Below are 18,327 nucleotides of genomic sequence, written 5' to 3'. Positions count from 1 at the left end.
TTGAAAAGACTGAATCTCAATTTTTTTGTATGGGGAGCCACACCGCTATGCTCAGGGCTTATTGCTGACTCTGCACTCAGGATCACTCTTGGCAGGGCTCAGGAACATATGGGGTGCAGGGGATTAAACCTAGGTCAGCCACATGGAAGGCAAGCATCCTACCAGCTGTACTACCTCTTAGTCCCTGGATAACAATTTTATTTTAGAGATATAAAGGCTTTTCATTTTATATTATCCTCATTTACTTCATGAAATCATATAGAAAACCATCATCTTCATACCCTATTTCATAAAGATTAAAATTCATAGTGCAGGGACTGGTGGACAGGAGCGATAGTACAGCAGGTAGGGAATTTGCCTTGCATGCGGCCGACCCAGGTTTGATTCCTCCGTCCCTTTCGGAGAGCCCAGCAAGCTACCGAGAGTATCCCGCCACCATGGCAGAGCCTAGCGAGCTACCCGTGGCGTATTCGATATGCCAAAAACAGTAACAAGTCTCACAATGGAGATGTTACTGATGCCCGGCTCGAGCAAATCGATGCTCAACGGGATAACAGTACTACAGTGCTACAGGGACTGGTATAATACTGACAGTGAGCACAAAAGAGAAGTAACTGATAACTTTTTATTTTTTAATCTATTTACTATCTTATTTTTGCTTTTTGGGTCACACCCAGCGATGCTCAGGGGTTACTCTTGGCTCTGCACTCAGGAATTACTCCTGGTGGTGCTCAGGAGACCATCTGGGATGCCAGAGATTGAACCCAAGTTGGCCATGTGCAAGGCAAATGCCCTACCCGCTGTACTATCACTCCAGTCCCACTGGTGACTAAGTTTTAAACTATGAGATGAAAGGTGGACTAAAACAGTAGAGTATGCTGAGAGTCCCAAATTATGTATTACTTCTTTTGAAAGTCAGCATATAATGAACATATCTCTAGAACCTCTCCTGTCACAAATTAGTTCCTGAGAAGTTGTGTATCGGAGGGGTGTTCACAACTGCTCCCTCATGGGAAGAATTGGGAGTTGTGCATAATAACTGATGGCTGCAGAATAACCTGGTCTTTCGCACTCGGACTCTACTCACCGTCTGTGCCACCCAGGCCCGTGCTTCCCCCACCATTCATGTTCAGACTTCCTCACTTTCTTCTCTCAGCAGATTCTCAGCACTAGGAGTGTGCTATCGCAGAGCCTCTCCTCATGCCCTTCTCATTTTCTATACTTCATTTACAAGAAGTCAGCAGCCTCTTGGGAGAAGGCAGCTGGGATGGAGAAGTTAATGATGGTTGGAGGGATCGCTCAGGATGGGAGATGTGTGCCAAAAGTAGATAAAGGACCGAACATGATGGCCTCTCAGTATCTGTACTGCAACCCATAATACCCCAAAGCAGAGACAAAGTAAGAGGGAAATTTTAGAGGCAGGGGGAGGAGTGGGATGAAGGGGAGGGAGGGATACTGGGGACATTGTTGGTGGAATGTGTGTGCCGGTGGAGGGATGGGTTTTCAATCACCGTATGGCTGAAATGCAAACATAAGAGCTTTGTAACTATAGCTCACGGTGATTCAATTAAAAATAAATAAAGGTGACACATGAGAAACTTGTTTTCGGGAGGGGGGGGGTCAACAGCTTCTAACCTGAGAAATGTAGCCTATACCTCTTCCCTGCTTCCAAATGACTATTCAAACACCTGGTAGTTATACTAAAATAGTACCCCTCACCACCAGTTTTTTTAATTCTCCACCTTAAAAATGGATTGTTGTTGGTTTGGGGCCACATCCAGCCATGCACAGGGCTTAATCAGGCTTAGTCGTGGCTCTTTGTTCAGGGATTGATCCTGAGCTTGAGGGACCATATGTGGTGCTGGGGAAAGAACGTGGGTCGGCCACATTCAAGGTTAGCACCACACCCACTGTACTATCTCTCTAGCCCCTTCAAAGTTGAAAACATGTGCTGGAAGAAATCTGCTATTTCCTGCACAGTCAACCATCTATAACCTTGGGTTATCATCACTGTTCCCTGGTCCCTCACTTCCAGGACCCATCTAATTTGTTACTATGTGTTCATCTTCTATTCTTCACAGATATTTCTCACTGCCACGTCCCTGTTCCAGCCATCATCATTACCTACCAGCTATTCAGCTTATATTCCAGTCTTAATTTTTCCAAATACCATGTCTCTGCCCCATATTTCTAGTTTTTGAAGGACTGTTCATATTGTTTTCCAGAAAGGCAGGACAGTCAGCATTCCCACCAACAGTAAAAGAGCGTCCCTTTTCCCCCCATATCCATGCCAGCACTGGTTGCTTTTGTTCTTTTGAATGTGTGCCAGTCTCTGTGGTGTGAGATGATATCTCATTGTTGTTTTGATTCCCACCTCCCTGATGACTAGTGATGTGGAGCATTTTTTCATGTGCCTTTTGGCCATTTGTATTTCTTTTTTGAGGAAATTTCTGTTCATTTCTTCTCCCCATTTTTTGATAGGGTTGGGGTTTTTTCTTGTACAATTCTACTAATGTCTTGTATATCCTGGATATTAATCCCTTATCAGATTATCAGATTATCAGATTGGGTAAATATTCTTTCCCCTTCTCTGGGCTTTTTCTGTATTTTGCCCACTGTTTCTTTTGAAGTGCAGAAGCTTCTTAGTTTGATGTAGTCCCATTTGTTTATGTTTGATTCCACTTGCATGGTCAGTGCTGTTTCGTCCTTAAAGATGCTTTTAGTTTCAATGTCATGGAGAGTTCTGCCTACATTTTCCTCTATGTACCTTATAGATTTATGTCTGATACTGAGGTCTTTAATCCACTTTGATCTGACTTTTGTGCCTAGCATTAGACAGAGGTCAGAGTTCATTTTTTTGCAGGTAGCTACCCAGTTTTCCCAGCACCACTTGTTGAAGAGGCTTTTCTTGTTCCACTTCACATTTGTTGCTCCTTTGTCAAAGATTAAGTGGCCATATATTTGGGGGTCTGGGACAGGATATTCAACTCTGTTCCATTGGTCTGCAGGTCAGTTTCTAGCCCAATACTATCCTGTTTTAATTACTACTGCTTTGTAGTAGATTTTGAAGTTGGGGAAGGTGATGCCACCCATCTTCTTTTTCCCAAGGATTGCTTTAGCTATTTGTGGGGGTTTATTGTTCCATATGAATTTCAGGAGTGTTTTGTCTATTTCTTTGAAAAATGTCATGGGTATCCTGATAGGGACCGCATTAAATCTATATAGTGCTTTGGGCAGTACTGCCATTTTGATAATGTTAATTCTTACTATCCATGAGCAGGGGATGTGTCTCCATTTCCTAGTGTTCTCTTTGATTTTTTGAAGATGACCATTTAAATGTACATAGACTAAGGAAAAAAGAAATGCACCCTTAGATGAAAGTCCGCCCTTGAGCTGATCTCCTAGCAGGAGATCAGCTAGCAGGATGAGGTATCTGTCTTAGAACAGGCTTCCCCAGAAGGAAGAGAAGGGCTTTAAATATGTTGATTGCATTATCTGACCTGTGGGTATTTGCTACCCAGAACTCTGGAGAACTGGGTCGATGACAAAGGCAGCAAGACTGGGTGCAGGGACACTAGCATGAGGACAGTAGGAAATGGGAATGAGGGGCAGAGGGGAACTGGAGTGGGGTACGCAGTGAGACTGGAATAAGAGTGCAGGGAGCATGGAATAAACAGCAAGGCAGAGACTGGAATCACCAACCAGCCTCGCCCCATGTGGGGCATGGTGACAGGACTGAAACAGATTAAGACCGAACCTTGCAAAGCAGCCCAGAAGCGAAATCTCGCAAGAGGGATTATCTGGGCAAAGTTGGCAAGAACAGGGTGTCAGCTCAGGGTGTTCAGCCTTGAGCCTCACTCAACCTCCTAGTCACATGTACCAAAGACACAGAAACTGTCACATACACTTAGAAGGTCATCCTAACCAAAGCATCTAGACTTGACTGGGATTGGACCTGGGCAAAGCAGAGAAGAAAAGGTGACAAGCCAATAATGCTGAATTTCACGTGATTGGGCGTTCTTATAAGCCGAGACCCTCTATCAAATACGTTTGTATTTGGCAATAAAGTGAAGAGCCATCAGCTGCTCCCAGAGGGTGTTTCTCTGTGTGCCCATCATCCTTCACCCCATGTCTGCCCGGACCTGGTATGCAACATGTCTGGGTACATTGGGGAAAAACTTCTCCAACAAACAGTGACTGATCACCAATCAGTCTGACCCGTTTCCTCCTTTCACCATCGCTATCAGCCGTTGGGGTGGGGTAGTGGCTCCTGACCACTGTACACACAGAACGTGCCCACATATTTATTAAACACACAATGTGCAAGACAAGTGCTCTACCCATTGTACTATCCCTCTGGCCCAAATCAGGTAATTTTAAGTAAAGGAAAAGTCTTGAATGAACTGGAAAGGTGAAAAGTCCTAATGAACAGAAATAAAGTTTCTCTGAGGAAAAAGAAATCCCAGCTACGGACCTGAGCTTCAACTTCTGCTGGAGTTTCCAACCCTTTCTGGAGGTCTGCGGATGGATTTCAGAATTAAACTAGCCAATCTGACAATCACCAAAGTCAATTCCTTCCAATAATCTCAATAATCTCTTCATTCTGTATGCTTTTTTGATGCAACACTGACAGAGAAACGTGCTCACCAATTAAAGGTAAACAGTAAATCAAATCCTGAATATAAAATAAAAAAGGGTCAAGATCAGAAGAGAATTTTAATTGAGGAGCAGCTTGTGCTGTTTCATTTCGTCTTTCCTCCAATCCTCTGAGTGTTGTTGTTATACTATCCCTTCACTCAATCACTATCTCAGTGATGCTCCTATGTCTAGCACTGTAACAGACGGGAGGAAAACAACCTGCAAGCACCCACACTAGGCTCCTGCTTCCAGGAAGCAGGGTCCAAGGGAGGTCACTGAACTGGAAAGGCCGCGAGAAGTCAGCCTGAGTTGCCCTGGCTGGCCAGTAAGGACACCAGCATTTCAACCTGAGTTGTATGGTACCAAAGCTCTCATCTTTCTCACTTTAATTCCAATGTAAATGATGTGCTCACCCTGAAATCTTACTTTATATATTCAGAATACACATACGCTGCAACGCTGCCCAGTGAGAAAGAACTCTTCGGTCGGTTCCCCCGGCCGTCTGGGGCTCTGAACCCCCCCACCCCCACGTTGCCGCCCTCAGTCACCTCTCCGCGCCGCCCTGACCCCCTCCTCTTGCCCAGGTAATCGGGACTGCCCTCCTGAAACCCTGCCTAGCGAGAAAGAGCTCTTCAGTCGCCCCCTCACCCCCTCCCCTTGTCTGGGGCTCTGAAGCCCCCACCCCTACGTTGCCGCCCTCAGCCACCTATCCGCGCCGCCCTGATCCCCTCCTCCCTCCAGATATCTGTCCAGAACGCCCAGGTTTCCGCCCTGCTTCTCCACTAGGTTGTTGGGGTCGTGTCCTTACGTCAGGAGGCGTGGTCTCAAAGGGGGCGTGGTCTCATAAGGAGCGTGGAGCGGCCGCAGTTATTTCTCCCCTTCCCTGGATTGCGCACATAGGTCACAATCTGTATAATCTATTCCTTTGAAAAACACCCTGGCCATCTTAGTCACTATATGCTATTAGTAAACTAGCCTATCCTATCCTAATTTCAGAATACACACACACTATTACATATAAAGTGACCTGTGTCCAGTTTCCACAACAATGCAGTAACATTCCTTAAGCAAACAGGGGATGGTAAATCTGTATGACATGGCTTAGAGAAATAGTCTATGAGAGATAGGGAGATTAGAACCTTAAACACTAGCAGAAATGATGAGGCAACTAAGTGATCAAGAAGAAGAATATCAACAAGGCTTAGAATAAAGAAATATAAACATATTTAAATAAAATGAATAGTCATGAGCTGTTTTATAAATCATAATAGTAACTGTACATAAAATGGACTGAAAGAACAGTATGTTGAATGACATCTACAAAAAAATTTCTGTAGGAGTTGAAGTAGATAATGGAAAGAAAAAGAATAAACTGGAAGAGTGACTCATACCTGCAAGACACCAATATAAAAAAAAAAGTCCTACAAATGATTTGAGAAAGTTCTGGGTGCTACCTCACTGAGAGCAGATACTCAAATCCGTACCACCTGTAAAAACACTGTCAGGAGTGGCTTCAGGTGCCACCAGTACCACTGAATGTGGCACCTATGAGGGAAAAAGGCTTTGGGAGAGTGAGCAGCAAGATATGGACAGAAAGAATACAGTCAAGCATTCATAGATCTATGAGAAGACGAAAAGGCAAACATACAAAAGATTCCATTTGACTATAAAGTGTTATTAAATATATACGGTAGTTGTTTCTATTTTCTATGCAATCCCTATTTATATTCTCATTATTCAATAGTAAAATAATGATAATAATAATGTTAAGGATTTTTTTTTTTGCCTTAGGGCCTTGAAAATGCAGACAAGTACTTCACAGCTGAGCTACATCCCTGATCAATAAACTTCATATTTTAAAACCTGGGTGCTCTTCTAAGAGTTTCTAATGTCATGTTTGAGACCTACAGAAAATCAAAAGCAAATATCAAGACTCAATATAACTGGAAACATTGATTTCTCTTCCCCCTATAATTCTATTTTATTGTTAATTTTATAAAAGTTGCAACATTATCAACCTAATATATACAGAAAGTAGAGTCACAAAGAAAATTGGCAGTCAGCAAAAACAAAATCATGTCATTATCCAGCCTGAACCTGTTATCAGCTCACTTTACACCCTTAAATAATTCAATGGTTTCAAATTTTAAACACCAAATTCATATGCAAACCTGCATGTGAACAACAAAAGAGCTTGAAGTCACTTACCTTTTTAAACATAACTAGTGAAATGACTGCAGATGCTGTGAAAAGTGCTGCAATGATTATCATCATAATTCCAACAGGAATATTTTTGTTGAGACCAGTAAGGGATGAAATCCAACCACTAAGAAGTAATGAAAAGTGCAATTACACATATGCACACAAAATAAGCCCTGTGCAAATAAATAAGGGCACACTTTTATTTTAGTTTTGGAGTCAAACCCAGCAGTGGTCAAGGCTCTGTGCTCAGGAGTCAACTTTTGGCATGTTGGGGATCAAACCTGGGTAGGGTATATGCAAGGCAAGTACCTACCTGCTGTACTATCACTTCTGCTCAGGGCACACTTTGAAAAAAATACCATAACAACACAGTCAACACAAACAAACCAGGCAATTCTTAAATTATTTACATGGGTTAAATCATTTTATTTTCACAACCCCATAAAATATACGCTGAAGCTATTAACAGGTAAGGAACTGTGAGACATTCAGTAATTTTTTTTTTCCTTCTTGGATCACACTCGGCGGTGCACAGGGGTCCCTGACTCATGCACTCAGGAATTACTCCTGGCGGTGCTCGGGGGACCATATGGGATGCTGGGAATCAAACCTGGGTCGGCCATGTGCAAGGCAAATGCCCTATCCACTGTGCTATTGCTCCAGCCCCAAGACATTCAGTAATTTGTGCAAGGGCACACAGCTAATAAATGATATGATCTAAATTCAAACCTCAGTGCCTAAGTCTAAATTTTTTACCAGGTTTAAAAATCAAAAAGCTATCCAAGTAGAAAGTAGGGGAAATCTATGAAAAGAATTTCAACAAGAAGATACAAAGATGGCAGAATATATGAAAATATGTCCAACATTGTATGTCACATGAAAAATGCAAATACCCTAACAAGCTATTACTATGTACCTCTAAGAACGGCTTCAAAAAACCAAAAAGTGACCAGGTGGAAGCCAACAGACTCATATTATTGGTGGAAATGTTTTTGGTTTTGTTTTTTTTTTTAAAGCCATTCTGGAAATCTATTAGTTTCACAAGAAAAACAAATCATATGACCCAAAAATCACGTTCAGGTATTTATCACAGAGAAATAAAAATCTATGTCCACATAACTGTTGATGGCAGTTTATGGCCAAGAGCCCTATGCTAGAAAAAGTCCAGAGTCCTTCCACTTCCAAGAGGTACAAACTGTGAATACTCCTATCTTTGATACTACTCAGGACTGGAAGAAATGAAACACTGACATGCAATAACTTGGATCAATCTCCGGGAACTGATGCTGAGTAAAGAGCCCCAAGCATTACCTACTCTGATTACACTTAAAGAACACACTTGGAAGGCCCAAATAACAGACAAATGGATTAGTGCTGCTGGAGATAAGCTGGAGGGGCAGGAGAGAAGGGACTGGCTATGAAAGGACAGGATGAGGGAGCCTCTGATGATGGTCACAACCCGTGTCAAGATTCTGCTTTCCATATTAAATTCTGCTTTAGCCAGATGTTAGTATTAGAGGGAACTGGGTGAAGGGCACTTTGGATCTCCTGCTTTATCTCTGTAGTAACTGTGGGAGTCTACAATTACCTCAAATTGAATTTATTTAAAATCAGCCGACTTACAAGAGTTCTATCTTAAAACAATTCATCCTGGTTGCCCACTTACTAAAAGACTATCTATGTTATTCAGTCACTACACATGCTGCTATTTTCAGCTTTCACTTTTTTCTAATTTTGACTAAAACGCAAAAGAAATTTACTCAATTTCATAAAAAAAGAACTGCAATAATTAAAATAGCAGTGCATTTTTAAAACATTGTAACACCAGAGTGAACATTTTTTAATTAATTTATTGAATCACTGTGAACTGAAAGGTTACAGTTATTCATGATTGGATTTCAAAGGTACAGTATTTGATCATCAGTGTCCACTTCCCTCCACCAAGGTCCCCACTTTCTCTCCTGCCCCACAGCCTACCTCTCTGGCAGGCATGTTCTCTGTTTCTGAACGTTATTTAAAATAAAAATTTACTTCTAGAAATTACTTAAAATATCTATATAAAGTCTCTACATTTACAGATCACTAACAAATCTACCAGCAGCTGTTTGACAATCATTATTCCAATTCAATGAGAGCAAACTAAATGTAAGATCTCAATAATCTCTCGTAACATGTACACAGCAGAGCAAAGTTGCTGCATATGCGATCCAACTTCCAAGAATTCAACTATACGCATCTCAGTTATAAGAGAAAGAAGAGCAGAAGGACCATTTGAGCTGCATACTACTCCACCCATTATTTCATTCAAGAACTGTTTCTTGGGGCTGGAGAGACCAACGGGCAGAGCACTGTCAGGAGCAGCCTGAGGGGCTAGAGCAATAGCACAGCAGGTAGGGTGTTTGCCTTGCACGCGGCCGACCCGGGTTCGATTCCCAGCATCCCATATGGTCCCCTGAGCACCGCCAGGAGTAACTCCTGAGTGCAAAGCCAGGAGGTGTAACCCCTGTGGATTGCCAGGTGTGACCCAAAAAGCGAAAAAAAAAAAAAAAAAAAGAAAAAAGGAGCAGCCTGAGCAGAGTCAAAAGAAGTCCCTAAGCACTGCTGGGTGTGATCCGAAAACAAAAGGTATAAAAACAAATTTTTCTCTGGGTTGTACAAAGTGAGAAATCAATCTGCTATTACCTCCTAATCAGGGTTCAAATGGTCACAGTTTCACTGAGTGAGCACTGTACCACCAGACTGAGAATGATTCCACTTCCAAAATAATACTTATGTGTATGTGACTCTGCCTTTCAAAAAGGAGTCCATGGATACGGGTGTGTATATGAAAACCTACACCTAAAAAGGTGCTCTTTTAGGTATGAAACAGGTACGCTTTCCCCTAAAATTTCTGAGGTTCTTTTCTTTCCATTCCACAATCTGTGGTCTTCCTAAACATATTTTACTTAATCTATTTAAGACAGAGAACATAAATGTGCTACTTTCTACGACTGGAAATTTAATTTTCAAATAGAATGGTTTGTCCAAACCTTATGTCTTAGGGAGCTGTTTAAGTACATTTTAAAATTATTTTGACTTTTGTTTACTTCAACCAATCTGGCTTGTCTATATTAATTATTTGTAGGAAGCCAAATTATAGAAATATGTTAGATTAAGAGATTAAAAGAGTAACAAAAATAAATGACTTACCAGTTGCCCCAATTATGAAATCCTGCAGCCTGGAGTACATGGACAGCAAACTGACAAATATAGACGAAGAAGAATACAAAGAATCTGAATGAACTGTCACTCCTTTAACAAAAGGGGAGGAGAGAAAGAACGGGGGGGGGGGGGGAAATGTTACTTTTTTCAATACATTTACTGGCAGATTTAAATATTTAAAGAATTAAAATAGTTCAAGTTAAAATATTTAAATAGCATCAAACAATTTGAAGCTTGAAATGAAAATATCATCATATATAGATAGTAATATCGAAATAAGACATTGTATAATTATTTTCACCTCATTTTTGTTGTTTAAATTCTCCACTGCATAATATCAGCAAAAATTATCTTATTTTATTAAACAACTTAATTTGAATTAATATACATTAACTAAAATATTTCCTCAGTTGCCTCCCCCCCTTTTTTTCTTTTTGGGTCACACCCGGCCATGCTCAGGGCTTACTCCTAGCTTTGCCACTCAGGAGTTACTCCTGACAGTGTGACCAGGGACCATATGGGATGCTGGAGATCAAACCCAGGTTGGCAGTGTGCAAGGCAAACTGCCCTACCTCCTGTACTATCACTCTGACCCCACTACATGCAAATATTTAAAATACACAATTCAATAAAATTTGATATTTATATGACACCTATTGAAGTTACTCCAATCTAGATAGTGGACATATGTGAAAGTTTCCATGTGTATCTAAATGATCCTTCCCTCCCCACTCTATCAATACCTATTGTCATTACAGTTGTCATATTTTACAATTTTATATAAACTATATAGTATATAATTTTTTACTTCTCTGCCTTCCTTCACTCAGCACATATAGAAAACTTCCTTTTACTTCTAACTAGTGTTCCATTATATATCTACACTGCAGTTTATTTACCTGTAAACATTTGGGTTGTTTCTAATTTTTTATTATTACAAATAAAGCTGGAGCGATAGCACAGCAGGTAAGGCATTTGCCTTGCATGCGGCTGACCTGGGTTTGATTCCTCTGTCCCTCTCGGAGAGCCCGGCAAGCTACCTAGAGTATCTAGCCCACCCAGAAGATGGCAAGCTACCTGTGGCGTATTCAACATGTCAAAAACAGTAACAAGTCTCACATGGATATGTTACTGGTGCCTGCTTGAGCAAATCGATGAGCAATGGAAGGACAGTGACAATGACAGTGACAGTGACAAATAAAGCTACTATTAACATTTTTAAGTCAATATAAAAATTATTTCCCGTTTTCTTGGGCAACTATCTCAAAGTGAAATGAGTATGTAAGAAGATATAGTTCTCACTTCTAAAAAGCCTTTCACACTGTTTTTCAAAGACATTTCTACCTTATATTCCTGTGGACAGTCCAGATCCCCTCATCTCACCAGCAGCTGCTAGGCCAAGCTTTTGAATTTTAGCCATTCTAATAGGCACATCCTAGTATTTCTTTTGGTATTATTTGCATTTTCTTAGTAACCAGTCATGTCCAACAGTATTTTTAATGTTTTGTGTGGTCCATATATATCTTTCTTGGTGAACTCTTGAAATCTTCCTGAAGTTTTTTATTTCTCTCCTTACCACTGCATTTTGAGAGATTTGATACACTCTGGATTTAAAAGTCCCTTATGAGATATTAACAAAATTCCTGTGAAAGTCTTTTTTCAGTCTGTGGTTTATTTTTAGAATCATAAAGAGTGTCTTTCCTTGGGGCTGTGTAACAATAAGAACAATTGGTGGAATGTATTAGGCACTTTGGGGGAGGAAGGGTGAGAGAAATGTATTTAGCAAAATCTTATTTATAAACATTAACACTAAACATGTGACCCGAACTGTATTAATTTTTTAATGAGTTTGCCAAGGGGGTAGAGGTAGCTGGGTGGGGACGGATCTTGAGACACTGATGGAGGGATTCCTGACAATGATGGGTGGGAAGCTGGAACACTGTATGCCTGACACTCTCTTATCAACAGTAATATAAATCATGGTGCTTAAGTAAAAATTGGAAATTCTCTTGAAAGGGTATCTTCTTGTAGTCTTTTGTTTTATGAGCTAATTTACTGATTTGCTCTTTTAAGAATTTTTTTTTAATTGAATCACCATGAGATATGTTACAAAGCTTTCATGTTTGAGTTTCAGTAATACAATGATCGAACACCCATCCCTCCACCGGTGTCCCCAGAATCTCCCCCTCTTTGAGGACTTTTTTTTTCTTTTTGGGTCACACCCAGCAATGCTCGGGGTTACTCCTGGCTCTGAGCTCAGGAATTACTCCTGGAGGTGCTCGGGGGACCATATGGGATGCCGGAGATTGAACCCAGGCTAGCCTAATGCAAGGCAAATGTTCCGGCCCCTTTAAGGAATTTTTAATTTATTGCTGTTACCTAAGAAATCTCTAAAGCCACAGATACCTCATTTTCATTTTTCTTTAGTTTTATACTTTTAAGTTTTACATTGTGTTCATTTTCAAGTTAATTTTTAAAATAATAAGTATTAAAGTTTTTCTTGTCTATATCCAATTGTTACAATTTGTACCTTGAAATAAAAAGTTGAGGGTTGAAGAGACAGTACTTGACCCAGATTTGATCCCCAGCACTCCATCCTCTAGCACTGCCAGCAGTGATCCCTACAGAGCCATAAGAAAGCCTGAGCACAGGGGCTGGAGCGATAGCGCAGCAGGTAGGGCGTTTGCCTTGCACACAGCTGACCCAGGTTTGATTCACAGCATCCCATATGGTCCCCTGAGCGCGGCCAGGGGTAGTTCCTGAGTGCAGAGCCAGGAATGACCCCTGTGCATCCCTGGATGTGACCCAAAAAGAAAAAAAAAATGCCCGAGCACAGCATTCTGTGGCTACCAAACAAATAAATAAACAACAATAATCTATCAATGGGTTTATTTCAGGAGATTTTTTGGTCATGCTTATCCTTAATTAATGATTTTCTAACACATCTTTAAGTTAAGTTGCGTTAGTCCTCCAACTTTATTGTCCTGATTCACAGTTGTTTGGCTAGATTTTGCTTCACATTTCCTATTAACCTTTTAGAATCACCTTGTTCATTTCTGTGAGTCTACTGGGCCTTTGGCTGGGATTCACAGATATATCTTGTGATTCATCATACTAACATCAAGTCTTCCATTCCATTAACTGGTATACCATTCCATTAACTGGTATATTTTATTTATCTGTGCTTATGATAAAGTGGTCTACAAGTAAAGGCAATTTTACTGCTTCCTTCCTAACCTGGATACTTTTCTTTCTGTGTGTAGTGAAAGGTTTCTATTACAATACTGAAAGACTAAAAGACACCTCTGAACATCCTTATCTTGTTCCTGCATTAGGCAGAAAGCTTTCAGTCTTTCTGATTTAGTGTGATGTTGGCTATTACAATTTTTCAAAGATGTTCTCTATCAAGCTGAGAAAGCTATTTTTTATTCCAAGTCTTGCATTTTGTAAAATGCTTTTGCAGCATCAATTAAGAGGATCATAAATGGCTTTTCTATCTTAGCTTGTAATAAGGTGAATTTATATTAATTATTTTTCTAATGTTAAACCAAGTTTGAATCGTGGAATAAACTTCATCTACTTGGTCACGCTAAAACTACTATTCAATCTGATTTGTTTGATAAGATTTCTACCTATCCATATTCTGTTCAGTCGTGAATACTGCATCTCCAAAATACATTTTTATCAAGGCTTTTAAGCATTTTAACCCAATCTCAAAGATTATCTTCTTAGTAGAGATGGAATAAAGAAGGCATTAGAATAAATTTCAACTCCCTGCTCCAGGTAAGGACTTTCCATATTTTTGCATACTGCCAATCTTCCTGTATAGAAGGCAGTATCTGTACTTTCAAAACAAGCAATTGCCTATGCCATCTTCCAGCCAGTGTTCTAGTTAATCCGTGGCACCCTACGCTTCAGCAGTTACTTATTCTCTCCTCCAGTTTGTCTTTACTTTCTCACTAGGTTCTTCCTTTTCAGTGTATAAAAATACACAAGTCTTTTTCCAAATAGCTCATGCTTTTATTATTTTGTACCCCCTCCAAAAATAAAAAACCAATGGTCAAGGAGTCTAGGGGTCACTCCAGCAACAGCTGGCCAAATATGCCACATGTTTCACTGCTCAGGGATGCAATGCAGTGCTACTGGACCCAACAGCACTGCGTGCCAACAGACCTACCCAGAAGTACTCAGGGATCACCAAGGTGGCAGCCGGCAATGTTTGGCAACTTCCAGGACTCGGGTGATGCTGAGAGGGGAGACACGAGGTGCAGTGCCAGGGATGGGACCCCCCCGGAGAGCTGACTTTTAACCCTGTCACCCACTAAACATTCACCCCCGCTATTTACTCCCTCACATCAGTAACTGTTGGAGTATTCTGTTACTGATGTCCTCTACATGCTCTTTCTTTTCTGCTCATTGCACTCTGAATTCCTCAAGTCTCTCTTTACTTTATAAAATCATATGACACTGACGAACATTCACGAACACTGTGTCCTTGACTCCTTCAATATTAGTCACTTCTGCTTCTGCCACTTTACTGGTTTAAACTGCTTCTCTGTTGCTTTAGTAAGTTTTACAAGCAAGCCCCCTGGGTGATTCTTCTATCTCCTAATATTCATGAATACTGATGACAGGATAAAGTCTAAATAATGTAATATGCAGAATATACATTTCTCATAGTACACACAAAAAAGCATCCATTCCAGTTGCTCTGGACTAATGGTTGAAATGTTTTGCTATCTCAATGACTGTTATTTGGATTCTGCCTAGAATATACTGAATGCAATCCTCCCTTCTGCCTGGCAAACAAATGTTCAGCTTTTGTGACAAGTCACAAAGTCTACTCACACTCAAAAGATTATTATGCTCCAGCTCCAAATGAAAGAATCTACATTGTTTGGAAATATTTTAGAGTGATTTGCCCTGTCACTTTCTTTATTTATCCATTTCTTTATTATTATAATTTCTGAGTACTTTATTCACTAGGTTAAAATTAAACCATCAGTATATATAGAATTTTATTTATTTTGCAGTCCTCAGGGTTTACTCTGGCTCTGCACTCAGGGACCACTCCTCGCAGGCTTGAGAGACCACTTGGGGTGCCAAAGATGGAACTTGGGTTGGCTATGTGCAATACAAGTGCCCTAACCCCTGTACTACTGCTCCAGCCCCATATCATTATTTTATTGTTCAAATTATTCCAGCATTAATCTTTTAGAATCTACTTCTTTGCATTAGAACTTGAGTTATGTTCACTTTGTATTCTCCCTACTCTAGTCATTTCTCTGTAATGTAAAAACATAGTTATTGGTCTACGAGTGTTTTCTCTACTAGCCATATTTCTCTACCAGAAATCAAATAGTTCTCATTTTATAGTAATTCTGTAAATATTATACAAGATTTGTTACTGCCTTATGATAAATAAACCTAGAAAATTTACCAAACAAAAAAGTCCCATATAAAATGTCAGGTTTGGGTTTGGGGGGTTTTCACCCCAGGAATCTAGTCCAGGTTTCCTGTATGTATAGCTAGTGCTCTACCTTGGAGCCACATCTACGGTCTCATAAAATGTTGTTTTTTATTAACACCAAATAGATCCGTGTTATCTGGTGTTAATAGCAATGCGTGCTTCATCAAATTGTGCTTCATCAAATCTCCAGACTCACAAAGCGAATCTTCTGAAATACATTTCTGTTTTCTTGCCCTTTGGTAGAGAATCATGCTATAACTCAACGTATTCATTTTTCCTTTTCTATGTACTAAGAAACCAGAATATCAAAATAAGTTTCATGTATATACAAGTTTCATAATAAAAACATATTTCATAGTAAAAACAAAACTAGAGACATCATTAATTACTTTTATCCATTACTCATTTTCTAACTATAGAGTCATAAAAATTTATATGAAAGTGTTTTCCCATACTTTGCTGCTTATGAGGAAAAATTACAACTTAAGATTAGCAGCTACGTTGGACTACTGTACTTTATACTTGATAGATGTAACAGTAGAATTAAGTCCCTCCTAATTTATTCAACATAGAAAGTAATTTATTTAACATAGAAAAAGTTAGAGCCCAAACAATAAGTGACAGCCTCATAGAAACTGATCTGCTACAATGAAATTTAGAAAACTAAAAGGTCTAGTAAATAAAGAAAATGCTTACATGGTCAAAGAAACACTTTGAAAAAAAAACGGGAGTATCTTTGGGACTAAAATTTACTAGAGAAGGAATGGTAAAGTTGAATTATATAAAATAATATAAAAGCTAATCATCCCCATTAGCTTTTAGAGATCTCCAAGCCTGCTTGGATCAGGACTGGGCCTCTTCCGCCCAGATCCCCCATTTTCCAGTAGCTAGGCGGTCACATCCAGAAAGTGCCCCCAGCACTGAGTAGTCCCATCAACAGCCAACATCCAGAGACTACTATAAAACCAAGCTCCTGGAAGAGAGCAACGCAGAGTCTCTTGCCCCCGCGCCTGGCTGTCTTCACCAGTGCCCCTCAAAGGGACTGGGTTGAGTTTCCCTCCCCGCCCTGAGCAGAACCCTGGCAGCTGAAGACTTCTGGAACCCAGCCACAGCCATGCTCAAGGCCCCTCTCCACAAGTTCGGATGGGCCTCATGCATTAAGGAAGTGGCAGAGGAACCCAGGTCTGCGCAACCCGGGGCTGAGATCTCCAAGCCTGCTCAGATAGGGAGTGCGCCTCCTCCACCCAGATCCCCCATTTTCCAGTAGCTAGGCAGTCACACCCACAAACTGCCCCTGGCGCTGTGTAATCCCATCAACAACCAATATCCAGAGACTATAAAACCAAGCTCACGGAAGCTTACAGCCTAGTTTTCCCTCTCAGAGAACCTGGCAAGCTACCGAGAGTTTACTGCCCGTATGGGAGAGACTGGCAAGCTCCCCATGGTGTATTCATATGCCAAAACCAGTAACGATAGGTCTCATTCCCCTGACCCTGAAAGAGCCTCCAATATGGCACCATTGGGAAGGACGAGTAAAAAGAGGCTTCTAAAATCTTAGGGCTAGGATGAATGGAGACATTACAGAGATCACTCGAGAAAATCGACGATCAACAGAATGATGATGATGATGATGATATATACATGTGGGTATATGCATATATGTATTTATATGTGTAATATATATATGTGTGTATGCACACACACAGAGACACACACATACATATGGGGGAGGAAGGGAGGGAATAAGGGAGACTCTGAATAACAATTTCTTACATAGAATGCCTTAAGCCTTCACAAAAGCTAGTTAAATTAATACAGGAATCATTCTACTTAAGTTCCAAATTCACAGATATAATTTAAAAGTTAAAATTGCTTAATAACAGCCTCTAGCTAAAAAATCTATTACAGTATAGGCACAGTGTGTTCAAAATTACATAACCTACTGAGAAGATATTTTCAAATGCAAATGGAAAAATGTTAAAATTGGTTCACCTTACACTTTTAGAGGTATAGATATACATACAAATGCAGTTTGCATACTAATCAAAAATCTTTAAAGCCTACTTCTAAAAGCTTTCACAACAGAACTGCTTTACCTATTTGATTAAACTATATTTCTTTTTCTGGACAAGGAAACAGCAAAATTCATTTTACTGTATACTTACATGGCAATATAAATTATTTTAAAGCACTTACAAGTTCTCTTGAGATATAAACTCTATGCACCAGCAACTACTTAACTTCCTGGACTCTTACCTCTCAAACAGCACATAAATCTTCCTGTAGCTAATCTGTCCAAACCATTACAAGTACAAAATTAGCAAAAAAATCACTTTCTATTTTTATTTTTTTATTTATTTATTTTGCTTTTTGGGTCACACCCGGCAATGCACAGGGGTCACTCCTGGCTCTGCACTCTGGTATTACCCCTGGAGGTGCTCAGGGGACCATATGGGATGCTGGGAATTGAACCCGAGTTGGCCTCATGAAAGGCCAATGCCCTACCTGCTGTGCTATTGCTCTAGCCCCCCAAAATCAATGTTTTTAAAAGGTAGTCTTGTTTTTCAACTACATAGGCAGTCACTGAAGATAATATTCTTTGTATCAAAACTAAGTAGTTTGGCTCTCCTATGAAAATAGTTGTACAATAAGGGGTAGCATACCCTGCCAATATCTAAAATGAACTAGGAAATATGTCCAAAAATATGAGCTAGTCAGTCACACTGCTAAAAATATATTAAGTAGAAATAACTTCCTCTATATCAAGTAGTGGAAAACTATTTAAAAAAATACAAATTTAAGCAATACAATCATCA

At 40.1% G+C, this 18,327-nt stretch overlaps 1 protein-coding gene across 1 annotated transcript in view; it reads right to left on the bottom strand.

Moving 5' to 3' along the window:
- The window catches only part of SCAMP1 (secretory carrier membrane protein 1), a 96,041-nt gene that overhangs the window by 8,853 nt on the left and 68,861 nt on the right, over positions 1–18,327 (bottom strand). The window contains exons 7-8 of the mRNA XM_004613142.2: positions 10,030–10,131; positions 6,847–6,964 (exon numbers count right to left, since the gene is read on the bottom strand). Coding sequence (XP_004613199.1) covers positions 6,847–6,964; positions 10,030–10,131 — 220 coding nt within the window. The remainder of the gene's footprint in view (positions 1–6,846; positions 6,965–10,029; positions 10,132–18,327) is intronic.

Source organism: Sorex araneus, chromosome 1 (assembly GCF_027595985.1).
Source record: "Sorex araneus isolate mSorAra2 chromosome 1, mSorAra2.pri, whole genome shotgun sequence".
In the NCBI taxonomy this organism is placed as follows: Eukaryota; Metazoa; Chordata; class Mammalia; order Eulipotyphla; family Soricidae; genus Sorex; species Sorex araneus.
Note: the sequence above shows the minus strand (reverse complement) of the source record. Positions and strands in the feature narration are given on the sequence as shown.